The sequence below is a fragment of the Acipenser ruthenus genome, chromosome 19 (assembly GCF_902713425.1).
Source record: "Acipenser ruthenus chromosome 19, fAciRut3.2 maternal haplotype, whole genome shotgun sequence".
NCBI classification, from domain to species: Eukaryota; Metazoa; Chordata; class Actinopteri; order Acipenseriformes; family Acipenseridae; genus Acipenser; species Acipenser ruthenus.
The window spans coordinates 27624313-27639429 of record NC_081207.1 but is presented as its reverse complement, the minus strand read 5'-3'; the positions used below and the strand labels follow the sequence as shown (position 1 = coordinate 27639429).

Below are 15117 nucleotides of genomic sequence, written 5' to 3'. Positions count from 1 at the left end.
ATCTTGTAAGTTTCACGCAGTTTTCAAAGTAGACTTTCTTTATTTAATATGGAGCTGTGTATACTGTTTGTCAGCTGATTAAAACTCATTTATTGTGAAGTGTGGACTGTAACTTTAAGTTTACATGTAACACTAACCTGCACATCTTGCATGTTATGAAATTAAAGGGAAATAGCCTTTAAACTAGGATGAACTAACCTGTAAAAGATGTCTGTGTTTACACTAAATAAGTAAAATAACAATGACAGTTTGCAAAATTGTACTTTGCAGATGTTTACTAGTTCTTACAGCTGGAAAGAGGTTTTGAACAAAACTGTTAAGGAAAAATAAGATCAAACTAAAAATGTATTAGGAACCTAATGTGTAAAGAAAAAAAAAATAACTTGCTTGCTTTTTCAGTTTTGTATAATACAGTTTATTCTTTAACTGCATTTGTGTGCTGTTTTTATTTAAGTTACTAAGAACATACAACCACATGTCATCAATTGAATAACATCAGTATCACAAAAATATCCTTGATCAAGCTTCAAAAACCAGGACCAGTAAACTTCCATTAAGCTGCTTTTATATATATATATATATATATATATATATATATATATATATATATATATATATATATAAAGAATTTAAACTGGGAGTTGGGACAAAGCATGATTGGAGCCATCACTTAGCACCACTCCATACCTTGCTGTTCCTTGACGTCTCCTGTTGCTCTTGTGAAGTTTCATGGTACTATTTGGCCTAGGCTAAAAAAAACAAAAAAACATTGGCTCTACAAATTGGTTTCAAAATGAAAGCAATCTTTCTCGCGTTGAGCTCAATTTGGTTAACTACATTGCACTTGTGTATTGGACACACATTTCAGTTGAATTTGACTGAGGCTTTATTGATATTATAATTACTATATTTGACCCTCGCTGTGATAGCATTGTCCCTTTCAATTGAAAATTAGAATCGAAATTTGAATCAACTGCGCCAATTGTGAGTACAAGGTGTAGGCTTTAAATAAACCCACACCACCAGGTGAAAGAGAGGAATAAAAATGCGCAAGTCGTGAGTTTCATTTGCGAAAAACACCTATACAGACATGGCCGCCAAGAAATATCGAAAAGCTGAAGATAATATAGAAAAACAAACGAGCGAAGAACGAAGAGACCAGAAAATCAAACTGTTCATGCAGCATTTTGAGAATGAAGGTAGGTAACGTTATCCCTTATTAACAACGAATATATTTATTGTTTTATGAATAGTTTTGAAAAACACTACAAAGCCTATTGTAATATAATCCCAACCCAAATACGAACCCCGTGAAGGGATACATGTAATTATAATTTTATACAACAAATAGTTTTCAGAAGCAAGGCCTTTCTAATAATGTAATTGCCAAATACACCCCAAAACACTACCTAAACCAGGTGTTAAGCAGATTTCCGTGTACGGTGCACGGGGGAAGGCAGCAGCAGGGCTGGTAGGTGACGTAATCACACACGAACGCATAAACCCGACATACGCTTCTTGCTATATATATATATATATATATATATATATATATATATATATATATATATATATATATATATAAAGCTGGACGTGGATGTACGATATTCCTATGGCCGAGTCCCACTATGTTCTCAAGCACTGCCGTTTAGTTCTGCTGCAGTTTGCAACAAATACTGAAAATAAGAGCAAACCAATTTTGTAGCAAAATAAACTCTACAGTACCTAAATACTGTTCCGAAAGATCAAGCGTTCACCTATAGCGATCTCGATCTACGCAGGCGTCAAATTTAAGGGGATACACAAATCTGCAAAACTCCGGTAGTCTACTTATGCATATGTCTGTCTTACCCAGTAGCAACGAAAAGAAGAAATGATTTGGAAACAAAGTTGGAAAAAATCGTATCCACCGTGGGAAAAGCTTTTAAAGTGGAGCTCCTGAAGATGCCGTTCGACCTGCAACGCACCAAGCTGAAAAACATGAAGATAGGTGAGCTTTTGTAAAACTGTTGCTTAACAAACGGGTACCACACAGGGGCTAAGCCTTTTGATCTGGGCAGTGTTTGTTTGTTTGTTTGTTTGTTTTTATTTATTTTATTTATATAATGTGTGTGTGTGTGTGTGTTTTGTAAGATTAAATATCAGTAGGGTTAATAACGCATGCAATTTGTCATCATTGTAATGTTTATTTTTTCATATTAAATGGTAACTATGAAAGTTGTATTACTATCAATAGAGCAAATCTGGCAAGCTGAGGGCGTGGCTGCTGTAACTAATGTGGTAAGAAATATTGCTTTTTCTCTCTCTGCACTGTGATAGTCGCTAAAAATGGAGCACTCGGTTAAGATAACGTATTTGCAACCTGCGTCCTGCACAAACTGATACATTCCCAAAAATTGAGTAACTAAATCCTCATGGACTGAATCTACAAGTAATCTATACACGTGCATATTGCTTTACAAACACGAAGAATAACCAATTTTTACGGTAGCGTGACCCTTTATCTTACAAGTGCAATGCTACCACCTAAAGTCAACAAAGTGCAACTACATTAAAATCACAATTCTTGTTTTAGAATGCCAAACGGTAACATACTGGTTGTATTTCAGGAAATGTTCCCAGAAATTAAAACGAGGAAGCAGAAGAACAGTAAAAAGGGTAACATCCAGATTGTAATGTTCAGTGATTTTGAATAAGCGCCCTGCTTTGTTCATCTATGTACCTTTGTTACAGCCACTTTAATTTGGTGCAATTGCTTGTCATTTGTTAGATGCTTGAGTGATGTGTAATTTAAGATCACATTTTAAATACATACTTTGACATTTACCTGTGATGCATTGGGTTCTTGCTCATCACCAGTGAAGGGTAGTAAGCATAGGCTTGGACCAGCTACCTTAATTTGGAAAGATGATCTTATTGAATAGTAGCCTAATAGCTTTTGTCTGGCTACACTTCCTACTGTATTTGATTAGTTTATCATGTTTCTTTTAGTCTTTATCCTGGAAGAATCTGATCCCAAGATGTCTGTAAGAATTACAAGAACTCTGTCAGTTCAAAGCAAGGGGACTGCCCAAAAGGTAGATATGCAAGGTTGTGTTCTCCAACCCACACATAAAGGAGGCAGTGGGCTAAAAACTTGAAATTTGACCAAGACTAATAAGGGTACATATCTTTTTAAATGCTTGGTAACAGCACTTTTAAACTTAAATGTCCTGTGCTATTCAAACTTTAAAGATGTATAAAATTGACAAGGTCTCATCTCTGCAACCCAAACAGTTGTAACTTGCCTATTTAATTCTTTTAAACTTTTACTAACTAGAATTGAGTTGGCTTTTTTTTTTTTTTTTTTTTTTTTTTTTTTACAGCCACCAGCAAAATCCAGGTCTCTTGCATCCCTATCGTCTGCTACAAAACAAAGTCCTACGTTACCAAGGTAATGGTCTTGAATTGGCTGATAGCAAATCCAACACAGTAGTATTTTATTTTGTGGTTGCAGAAGTGCATTCTACAGTTTGTCCAAATCAATATGCATGTAAAACATCAATACAGTGCCTAATAAACAATGTAGTTTCTCAGTATGGGTTTCTCCTTTTAGAACATGTACCACATTGGAGAGGAAAATGATTACTATCTGGACTTCATGGAGAAACTTGTATTAAATTACTTACTTTCTCTTCCAAGGATGACACCAGCTACTCCAGCAACAACGAGAACTGCAAGAAAAGCTGTGAGCCGTGTTGCTAAAACCCAGAAAGTAGCACAAGAATCCAATCAAAAGTATTTCATCCATTTTATCCAGTTTTTTTTTTTTTTCCCCTTTTTGGGGATGGGTAGTGGGGGACCTATTTAAATCTACAGCTGCTGATTTCCCAATGCTAACTCTGGTTTTCATTATCAAACATATCTGCCAGAACTGGACACAAGGCCTGCAGCTTCTCGAATAACCCCAGCGGTTTAGACCACTCGCTTGCATTTGCAAATATACCTACTTCTCACGGACAGGTAATTCTTACGATTCACATTTTTGGAGGGGGGCGGGGGAGAATTGGCAGACTGTGTGAGGGGGAGGCGAGTGGGTTTTGATTGCTAGAAATTAGAAGTTTGCAACAAGAGTCTTGACCATGACATTCATTTAGCAGTGTGTCCTAGTTCAAAACCCATTATGTATTGAAACATGTGTATTCTGTAATAAACATGTATACACTGTTGCAACATTAGGTAACTAGTGTTCTAGTGCTTTTTTTTTGTTTCCTAATAAATGTAGAAAAATGAAAGCACTCTCAACCTAACATTTCAATGTTTACTGCTAGGCTCTGTACTTATTTGGTGATGTTAAAAACAAGATAGATCTGGACCTGCTTGATGAGAAGGCATTACAACATATGCAGGCATTAATGGTGAGTGTTTATATTGGTCAAACTGGATATTACCCTCCCTTCACCTCCCCAGTGCTATGATTCTTGGTGGGTGTTGGCCATTACTGCAATACACAATTTTGTGATTTTTATATTGCTTATTACACATGAACGTGTAAAGTTTACAGTCTCCAATATTGCAAGCTTTGAACTTCATTTTTTTTTTTTTTTTTTTTTTGCTAAAACTTCAAGAGTACTAACACAATGTAATTGTTTTCCCACAGAGCACACTAGATTTCATTTGCAAGGCTAAAGTTGGCCATGGAAACGGTATCTGAGAACTGTATTTCTTTTGAAGTAACTGTCTGTAATGTTGATTTTTATACTTTTAAATGTTTTAACAGTAAAATTAAGCTTATTTGTGTGTGATTTCTGGATATTAACCTTAATAAAATAGATCCCACATGATCAAATAAATGCATATTTCTTTTATTCTTGTACCTCTACATTAAATGTTTGTTTTTGGCACATGAAGTCATTACCCACAGTTAGGTGGTACTGGTCAGTGGCAGGCAACTTTAGTCCATATTTTATGTGTTAACTTCTTAAACTGACCTACTTCAGTAGTAGTTAATGATGTTTAAGTTTCCAAAATCAACCAGAAATGTACACAATGGGTACTAGTACCGCTTCTCTCAAGGTACTGAGGGCATGGAAGTCTACAGGCAAAGTAAACTAACAATGGACTTTTATTGGGTGCTTGATTTAACCATTGTTTTTAACTCTGCTTTTTAGAATAGGGCAGTGTGACACTCTCACTTTTTCTGGTACCCTGCTCAAAGCCAGGATTATAAAACCAAGGCATGTGCTGGACTTAAATCACACCTGGAGGAGTCAGGCTGCAGTAGTGGCTTGCTGCTCTCCCAGCTCCGCACTACCCTACCCAGAGAACATTGGGATGTTCTGAGGCATTGTTTTACTGAGCTGATCCCCTGGATAGTGAGCAAGAAGGGTGCCTCCTCTGATTTAAAAACATTTAATTGATCTTCCTCTGCAGAGCGTGGAGGGGAAGCTCCTATACCAGGTGTGCTTAAAAGTCCGGCACAAACAACAGCTCCAGAACTTCCCTGATCAGGCCAGCCTGGAGGGCACTATACAACCCCCCCTACTTAAAAGGTCAGGCGAGTCCGTGGAGCCTCCTGCACACCATTCTTGCAGTAAACTCTTATCTCTGCATAACAGATCCAAGCGTCTCTGATAAATGCCCCCTTTGGGGGGGAGAGACTGTTCTGTGTTTTGCCAGAGATTGTAGTCATTGTTTGCACTAATACAGTCGTTGTTCGAGGGTCTCGAGACTGTGTTTGGTGTGCCAAATGCAGGATTTGGGACAAGCTAAATTAGCAATTTTAAAAAAGGAGGAAGTGGTTATTGACTAGTTTATTTTTATTTTCTGATGGATGACCTGGATGACTTTCAACACACTTGGTATGTGGGTGGGATTGCGTGTGTATATATAGTTGAGGAGGAAACGCTCAAATTGTTTTTGTTACTTTAATGTGCTTTATGTTTTAGGACAGGATAATTTAATTGCATTGTATATCATTTTTGGTAATAGTAACATAAATGTGTTTGTTTTTCTTTTGGTATTTGTTAAAATAAAGTATCTAGATATATCTGTCTGTCTCTACATAGCTATATTTATATAGATCTATCTCTACACACCCAGTGAGGCGTTCTCAAGATTAAACATGAACAAAACATTCCCAGGGCATACTGTAAGATTATGTGAAAAGAGCTGCATCACTGATGTGGCTGCTTTAACAGCTGTAATAGAACTTGACACGCAACCATATAATAAAGCTGTGCATCAACCATAATGATAGTGTTTCAAAGCATGTGGATGTCATTTATATGACAATAGTTTAAAACATGGCAATGGAACAGTTAATTTTTACACTGTAACTTAATTGAGAATAAGTTGTGTACTGTTGATATACCACTGACACCATACTAGGTCACCAGGAAATTTAGCACGCTTTTATGTAACCATACAAATATGCCATATAGTCTCTAAGATGACTTTGACAGCATGGTGGCTGCCGCTTCATAAAAATATTGCAACAAAAAGGATTCATTTTTATTTTACGATTGAACTTCACCAAGAGTTGTATTCCAAGTATAAAGCTGGTATCTCAAAGCATTTGGCTTTAACATCCGGTAACCACAAAGTAACATGGCAGGCATATATCACAGGTACTCTTCATATGCAAAACAAGTTTCCATATCACTAAATATGATATGCAAATCTGTAATATGAGCAGAATCAGCTACTGCTTTAATTTCAGCTCACAAGCACCTTAATAAGCAGCATAGACATCAACGTGACATATACATTCTAAGTAAAGAAAACCTAGTTCCTATTTTGGGTGGTTTTCAAATAATACAGGTAGTTATTACTGGAGTTTCTGTAAAATCAGCTCAAAATCTGCATGTTACAAACCTAGGTAAACAGACCCTCATTGTCACAGATTTGCTTTATTGTAGAAGTAAACATGAACGAACATCTGCATCAACACTGAGAATTTTGATCAGATACAATATCTTGTTCTACGGAACAGGCTTCTACATCTGGATAAATGCAGAATATAGTCTGCAGTTTTTTTTTTCTTTTGAAAATTGATGTTTCTTTGGGTTAACATATTCATTAACACCAGGATCGGTCCAGTTTTCATAACTTCGATAACTCTGCCACAAGTGCTCTGATTACGAGGGAGGGAAACGCTCAATGACATTTAACATCTAAAGCTCTAGAAATCTTGTAAGCTTAGATGTATATTTACTGCTACTTGCATTTAAAGAAAACAAAACAAAAAACTGAGCAAGTTTAGAATGAGAAAACGGTATAATCTTTAGTCAAGAGAATACTTTTATTTCTACACGAAACTTGTTTATTTAAAATTTCAGGTAATGGTGACTTTATACAAGTCCACTACAATACGGAAGTAAGTAATAAGTTTGAATATTCAGAATTACTATTCAAGGCTAGGAAATGCAGCAAATACAGGTAGACCTCAAAACAGGATCCAAATTCAAAATGGAGGGGGAATATGAAGACCCCATTCAAATGAAATGCTGTATAGCACAGTACATTTAAATAGTACTTAACAACTCCAGAAACTTTACACAGAAGTAAATTCTTTGCTTCACTTTGTTTTTGTTTTTTTTATTCAGTGCAGAAACACAAAAGCGTTCTAATTTGCACCTGGGTTTAGAGCTTACAGGCTATGAAACTGTATATTCTATTTTAATAGCAGCTTGTGTGACTGCAGCCAATACAAATTGTACACAAGATTTTTTTTATTTTAAAATAAAGAAATACAAACCTACACAAAGTGGTAAAAAAACAAACAAAAAAAAAACACTAACAGACACAAACACAGAAACCTAAAAATGTCCTTTAGGATTTCACTCCCCTACTCAAAGCTCTTGTGACAAAAGTTCTGAGTTCGAGGCAAAACTTCTGCATTTACTGTTAGTTTATATTAACTCTGTAAATACTATAACAAATGTAAGTTACACAGAGCAAAAATAAAACGTCCATTAGATGCAATCTGGGTTGCTCATGAGATCTGGAATCTTAATCAAAACCTTATGCAACTTATTTTTCTCAAGTGTTTACTGGTGTGCGCACTGTACGCCAGGACCGTGGTGCCCACTTTCATCATCAGAGCTATCGTTGTAAGCTTCACGTCTCTGCCCACCAGATGAACCATGACTTGTATCATAATCCTGAAGGTCTACCTCTTCTGAATCTCCACATATAGTTGGAGCCTCCGCTCTAGATGGGAGAAAGTCCTCAAGTTCCTATTAAAGAAATATATTTTTTTTTAAAAAAAAACACACATTTAGTCAATAGTATTCCTTCCTGCACTATAAAACTTCCATGACAAATGTGAATAGCAAAATTTGGGTAAACTGATCTCAAGCCTTCAGTAGCTTTATAGCAAAAGATTGACTCACAAGACACACAACTCTACTGCAGAAAGACAACCACGTTTGAATTACCAGCTATTACAGTAAGGTTTACAGTCTTACCATTAATTTTTCTGGGCTTATCCAATTGTTTCCTGGGAACTCTACATCAAATTTAATATACAGGTCTCCCTTTTCAAATGGGTTGCGATACTGTGGCATGCCTTCACCTCGCACCACCCGCAGAGAACCTAGATGTCAGGAAAGAAACACATTTAAATATAAAAAAGATTTGTTGAAACCAAATGCCAAGTATAACCCAAATAAATGCAAGCCAAGTTAGTTTGTACCTGGCTCAATAACTTTTCCAGGGGGGTACTTGACCACAATCTGTCGTCCATCCAGGTGTTTCAACGTAAACTGGAATCCACAAAGTGCTTCAACAAGGCCAATCTTGTGGGTCATATGCAAGTCGTTGCTCTCTCGCCTAAATGTCTAAATAAAAGGAAAGTGTTAGACCAGCCGGGGAGGCTTACAGAACAGTATAGACTTAGGTCATGTGCAATTTAAATAGTGTATTCTTAAAAGTATTACAATTTTACAAGCTTTGTCAAATATAATAATAAAACACACCCCACCACATATAAATTAGAGCTACAGAGCATAAAAAATAGGTAAAATGCTTAAATGGTGTGAAGGCTGCTTTCTTTAAGCAGGTGCTGCACGCAGAATCTTAAAGGTCATTAATTTGAACATTTATTGCAAGCACTTTTGCTCATGTATTTGCTGAGACTGGATGCAGATAAATAGAAAACTCCAGGTCAATTGTAGTATACCAAATTGAATCCACTTGATATGTCTAACTAGTGGATTAAGCAGGTTTAGTCCACTTGATTGGACTAAAGTTAGTACACCTTCTAATCCAGATTGCAGCGTACCAGAAGTTAATCACAGGTAGATCATCTGCTAAACCAGACTAAACAAGATCCTGATTGCAGCATACAAAATGAGATTAGTGATGATCCTGTTCACGTGGATTAATTTAGTACTGTGAAGGATAACACTAACTTAGTACGCTTGCTTGTGCTAAGCATTTACTGCTTAAAATGTTTTGCAAACAGCTGCATTTTTCCTCTAAAATGACTTGTACATCTGAAAACTTTATTCTGTACATTTATGTCCGTCACGTAGTCAGATCCGCGATAAGTCTTGCACTATATACGCGCCCTATATTTTAAATACATTTTGTACCTTGTACACAAAAAATTTTGTACCTTGAATACCGTTTTCAGTTTAATGCAATTTCAGTTAAATTACCTATACATTGAACTATAAACTGGCCCATTATCACACAATTAAACTTTTCCATGCCTATGCAGCAGTGTCAGCAGCTTAAATGCAAGTACAGTATGATCCACCAGTTTGAAATCTGCACAAAGACATGACATTTACTTTTATTTAAATATGTTTGTTGCAATAAAAAAGCATCTTTTTGTACAGGGATCCCTTTATATATTTGACATTCCACATGGTATTAGTAAGAAGGGTTTATACAGCTATAATTGTTGGATTGAGGAATTAAAAAAATAAATAAAACACACCACTATATGAACATCATGTAGATATTTTATTAAACATCATGTAGTCAAAGAAACTACAAAATGATATCGCTGAAGTCTACCAGAAGCCTTTAACAGTAGGACAGTGTTTCATGTTAGATTTCAAAAGGTCACATTTCTCAATGTGTCTGTTTTTGTTAAGTATATAGATAACTACAAAGTGATATGTAATTTAATATATAAAAAATGTAGTATTTAACAGGCTTCATTGGACTTTGAAGCAAAATGTGTTAATTCTATAGGGTGATGCAAAGCTTTTGGCTGTAGCTGTAGGTTAGGCCCCATTAAAATCGGTCTAACTTGTTCCGATCAGTTAAGCCAATGAACGGGATCATCAGCATTTTAGTACACATGATGTGGACCAATCACTGGTACACTGCAACTGACCCTCCATGTTTGAAGGACCGGGGTATATAAGCAGACACTTAAAACATTCAAATAACTCTGTATATTATTATAAAAGTAGCAGATACAAGGACATCATTATGGAAATGCCAAAAACAGGTGTTTGAAGAGTTATTTAAAGAAAATTCAAAAACAGATGGGGTCTGCAATTGACACTTGCCAACCCAGGAGTATATATAAATTAACATAGGCTAGCTTACCTCATGCTCTTTTGCTTGCAGTACAAGGACAATGTCCCCTGGTTCCACACCAGGAGCCTGGTCAGCTTCTCCACCAAAAGTAATCTTCTGTCCATGTTTCATGCCCTTGTCTACATGAACCTCCAGGATTTTTACTTCTTTGATCACTTTCTTACCCTCACATTTTTTACAGCGATCCTTTTCATTGATAACTTCACCTGCAAAAATTCACATCTTCAGTTTATTCCGAATGTAATTAAAGTTTGACTTTACAGCAGGTTACTACATCACTGATTTTGAAGCAATATTTATAATGTCCTGCCTAATTAGACAGGTCTGGCCTTACCTTCACCATTACAGTCAGAACACACAGACTGCATCTGTTGAACCATTCCCGGGGCTAACTGTCTGATCATGATACGCATGCCACGTCCTCTGCAAGCTGCACATTTCTGGACAGCTCCCGATTTGCCACCCTGGCTATATTTATATTAATAAAAAAAAATAAAAAAAATAAAAAAAACACAGCTGTAACCAAAAACACCATACTGTTTCACCAACCTTATATACTGTATGCTTGGGCTTTGTACAATATACACTACAACTATCTATTGCTGCTTTAGGGTCTATCAGGGTCTACTGTGTCCTCATTATAGGTGCAGCAATGAATCTATTGATTACTGTGGTTTATTTTGTAAGGTCCAGTTACAGTAACCAATGCACTAACATGTCAAATTACCTGAAAGCACAGTATTATTCTCAAGGGGGAATTGGATACCAAAACAATATGAAATGTGCACCAAATTGTTAGTATAAAAACAGAAGTCTCTTGTTAAAGTCGAAAAGTTGCTACCTACCCATTACAGGAAGCACAGAGAACACTCTTGCTTAGTTGTAGTTTAGTTGCCTTTCCATTATACAGGTCTTCCAATGATACTCTGTTAAAAGGCAAGATGTTTATTAAGAATTACTAGATATAAACCTTAGCAAACGCAACTTGAAATATACACAAGTCTTATTACAGCATTTATATTAATTTAAGTTAAAACATATCACGGCTGCAAACTATCCTTAAGACAAAGTGTATTGTATTCTGTTCAAAACTATATATAAAATAAACGTGCATCACAGGTTCCCTTTCTGCGCTGTAAAACAAGTACAGACATCAGCATTACTTACTTGAGTGGGTGAACCATATCTTCACCCCTTCGTCTTCCATTGCGGTTCCTGCTCTGGCCACCCATGAACCCAAACAGGCCCCCACCAAATATGTGGGAGAATATATCGTCCATTCCGGCCCCTCCTCCACCACCTTCCCGTAATCCCTGCTCCCCATAGCGGTCGTACAGTTCTCGTTTCTCTTGGTTGGAAAGTACTTCATAAGCAAAGCTTATTTCTTTAAACTATTGATGGGAGAAAAAAACAAACAAAACAAAAGACAATGTATACATGTCTCTGCAGAGTTAAAGTTAATAGCAGTGACATATAAACCATGTATAGCTTGCTCAATGACGCTCAGAGACGAGGTTGATCGCACACTCAAATCTCTTATACTTGACCGCTAATAAATTACAGGAATCTGATGCATATAATTATTAGCGGTCAAGTTCAAAAGAGATTTGAGTGTGTGATCAACCTCGACTCCATTGAGTAAACTATACATGGTTTATATGTCATTGAGGTTAACTTTAACTCTGCAGAGCCATGAATATATAAAGTGCCTTATGGTGTGTGTAATTTTATTTATATAATTATATATTATATATATATATATATATATATAAATTATACATACACACACACACACACACACACACACACACACACACAAGCTATGGTCAAAACAGTTTTATAGCACCTATAATTCTAGGATTAAAAACATAACAAAAACAATTTCAGATATTTTACTTACCATGTATTCAAATAAACTACAAAATGATACTGCAGGTCTACCAGAAGCCAGAATAGTAGTGCAGTACTTTATGTCACATTTTCAATTTGTCCGTTTTTCATTAAGTATATGAAAAACTACAAAGTGGTATGTAATTCATCATGTTAATGTAACATTATTCAGCAGGTTTCATTCCACTTTAAGAAGCAAAATGAGTTCATTCTACAGGGTGTTAAACTTAATTCAGTTTCAATTCGCTTACCTTATCCCCTGCATTTGGATTCTTATCAGGATGATATTCTTTAGCTAATTTCCTGTATGCCTAAAAAAAAAAAATATATATAATAATTGTTTAAGGCTAAGGAGTTGCATCATTTTTTCCACACCAAAATGTGGGAATTATTATCAGGAAACAGTTTAACCATTTGATATAGTTTTGCCAGAGCCACAAACATTATACTGCATGAAGTTAATAATTTCATATTCAGTTTGGTTATTTTTCTGTGACGAGAAAGGACCTTTGATACTTAGCATAGTACGTTTTAGAACGTTTCCCCCACCCCCATACGACTTGTTTAATATGTCAACTAAGAATCTGACTCAACTTGCTCCAGAGTATCATATGACAAGTCGAATTACCATTCTAGCCTATTTAAATATTAATTAACAAAAGAGGGAGAATCCCATCCTTCCAATTACGGCATAAGGTAATGACACATTCGAACCGCCCTCAGTTAAGGCTAAACACAAAGATATTAATAAAACAACGCGTCACGTTAAGAAAACGAGCGTTTATAAAAATGGTTGTCTTCCAAATGTCGTTCAGTTCTGTTTCATTGTCTATGCACACTTTCCCTGATCGCTGTTGGGAAACGGCCGCGACCACGGCACAAACAAATAAAACATGTCTATGGCGAGGTATTTTATTTTTAATTTTATAAACCAGTGCAAGAAACAAAGAGAGAATTTAAGTACTTGTCGCGAGTTAAAATCTCCGAAAGGACCATGTCTACACAACTGACTGTTAGCAAATGCATTTCAGTGACTTGTTCTGTTACTTTAAGGTACAGATAATCGCCGAAATAGCGAGTCAACGCATGGAGTTTGTTTACGTCTACTTGTCTCAAATGGATCAAGCGGTATTTTTATCCACTAGTAACTCAGTAAACCTAAACACCAAATCACCAAGCAACCTCCCGAACAAAATGTTATTTTTACGTGTTCTTTCCATATTACATAAAACAAACAACACTTCAACGTCGAATATTTCTGGATTAAGGCATTTTATCATTCAAATAATGGTTTGAGGTGGGTGGATGTTATTATTTACTTAATAATAATAAAAAAAGCGCTAAGCCAGCACGACACCGGTTTGTTTCTGTACAGTTGGGCCCCGGCGTCCATTGTAATAATGTATATCATGCTAGGCCTCGTTGTATTATACCCCCGCTTCCTGATTCCAAATTACGCCACTCCCAAAACAGACACAGCTTCCACAAGCCGCTGTTGTTTTGTCTCGATTTCCAAAATACCTTTTTGAGCTCGTTTTCGTTGGCTGTGGGGGATACCCCGAGGATGTCGTATAGTTTAGTATCAGCAACGTTCGCCATGATGGAGCCGAGAGAAGGACCTTCTGCGATGAAGCTGAGGAGAAAAAGAGGAGTTTGCAGCTAACGTCATACGCAGTGCGTCAACTTTAACCTACCGGCATGCGTCACATGATATAGGTGAAGCGGACCAAAGGCGTATAGAGAATGAATGCTAGCTAAATATAATAATAATCATCATCTTTGTTTTTACATAGCGCCTTTCATAGTGGACCACCATCACAAAACGCTTTACAGGGATAGGTTGTGAACATTATGGCAGTTATAGAGGTAGGATTTGAGCTAGTGACCGCCTGGTTACAAGCCCTGGACTGTAACCATTGAACCACACTGCCTCCTAAATAACACGTTCACAAATCAAAGTTCTCACACTGGTCCTAAATGCATTTTTATTTTTATTTTTTATTTTTAGAACGTTATATATAGTTAACAGTACTAAAAAAAAAAAAAAAAAAAAAAAAAACTAAAAAGTTAACTTTAATGAAAATATATAATACGATCTTTAATATAGTAATATATTTTTTTACAAAAAAGTAATGTACTGAGATTATACAATTTTAGTAAATTATTAGTATACTATATATTATTTTTTATTAATTTATTTTAATTATGTTTTTGCTTTCAAACTGGTATTCATGTATCTTTTCTTTATACATGTAAATCTGAAAAAGTCCTTGTCTTGTATTATTGGTTGCCTGATATCGTTGTAAACTTTGGATTTGTCCAATAATAGTTAAAGTGGAAAGGTTGGTACAACCAGTATCAGTAGCTCCATACATGGTGGCCTTATGTTTTTGCAAGCATATATTTTTTAAAAGGGCTACTCTGCTCACCAGCCAGAACTATGAAGCAGCCGCTGTAGTTGTTTTGGGATTCCCAACTCATCCAGCACCATTGTAACTGAACTGTACAGTTGTTCATTTATTTATAAAATAGAAAACTCATGTTTTATCTGGGTACAAAGTCAAAAACCCTATACAGCAAAACATAAGCAATACATTTGGTTCATAACAGAAAAAAAAGATACGACGGTGTGCATGAATTGTACCTTTCTGTACATGGATCAGTACTAAATTCACGTGTTTGCCC

General features: G+C 36.0%; 3 protein-coding genes across 5 annotated transcripts in view; 1 reads left to right on the top strand and 2 right to left on the bottom strand.

Annotated features, from left to right (window-relative positions):
* The window catches only part of LOC117424615 (vacuolar protein sorting-associated protein 35), a 198878-nt gene that overhangs the window by 81194 nt on the left and 102567 nt on the right, over window positions 1–15117 (bottom strand). The window lies entirely within an intron of this gene.
* LOC117424738 (borealin-2-like) lies at window positions 1014–4832 on the top strand. Of its 3 annotated transcripts, none has more exons than XM_058992724.1 (10): window positions 1014–1199; window positions 1856–1990; window positions 2237–2280; window positions 2610–2658; window positions 2992–3077; window positions 3366–3433; window positions 3682–3777; window positions 3912–4002; window positions 4311–4397; window positions 4640–4832. In XM_058992724.1, the coding sequence occupies exons 1-10, from the start codon at window positions 1091–1093 to the stop codon at window positions 4691–4693; spliced, it is 819 nt and encodes a 272-aa protein (XP_058848707.1). In that variant the 5' UTR covers window positions 1014–1090; the 3' UTR covers window positions 4694–4832. The 3 variants fall into 3 exon arrangements, with proteins under 3 accessions (XP_058848707.1, XP_058848708.1, XP_033897302.3); XM_034041411.3 differs by having other exon boundaries at window positions 1015–1199; window positions 1859–1990; XM_058992725.1 differs by lacking the exon at window positions 4311–4397.
* On the bottom strand, window positions 6872–14097 carry LOC117424733 (dnaJ homolog subfamily A member 2). The gene is made up of 9 exons (XM_034041405.3): window positions 13954–14097; window positions 12684–12743; window positions 11710–11933; window positions 11388–11468; window positions 10877–11010; window positions 10552–10748; window positions 8678–8822; window positions 8451–8578; window positions 6872–8219 (listed from the first exon to the last, which is right to left on the bottom strand). The coding sequence occupies exons 1-9, from the start codon at window positions 14029–14031 to the stop codon at window positions 8031–8033; spliced, it is 1236 nt and encodes a 411-aa protein (XP_033897296.2). The 5' UTR covers window positions 14032–14097; the 3' UTR covers window positions 6872–8030.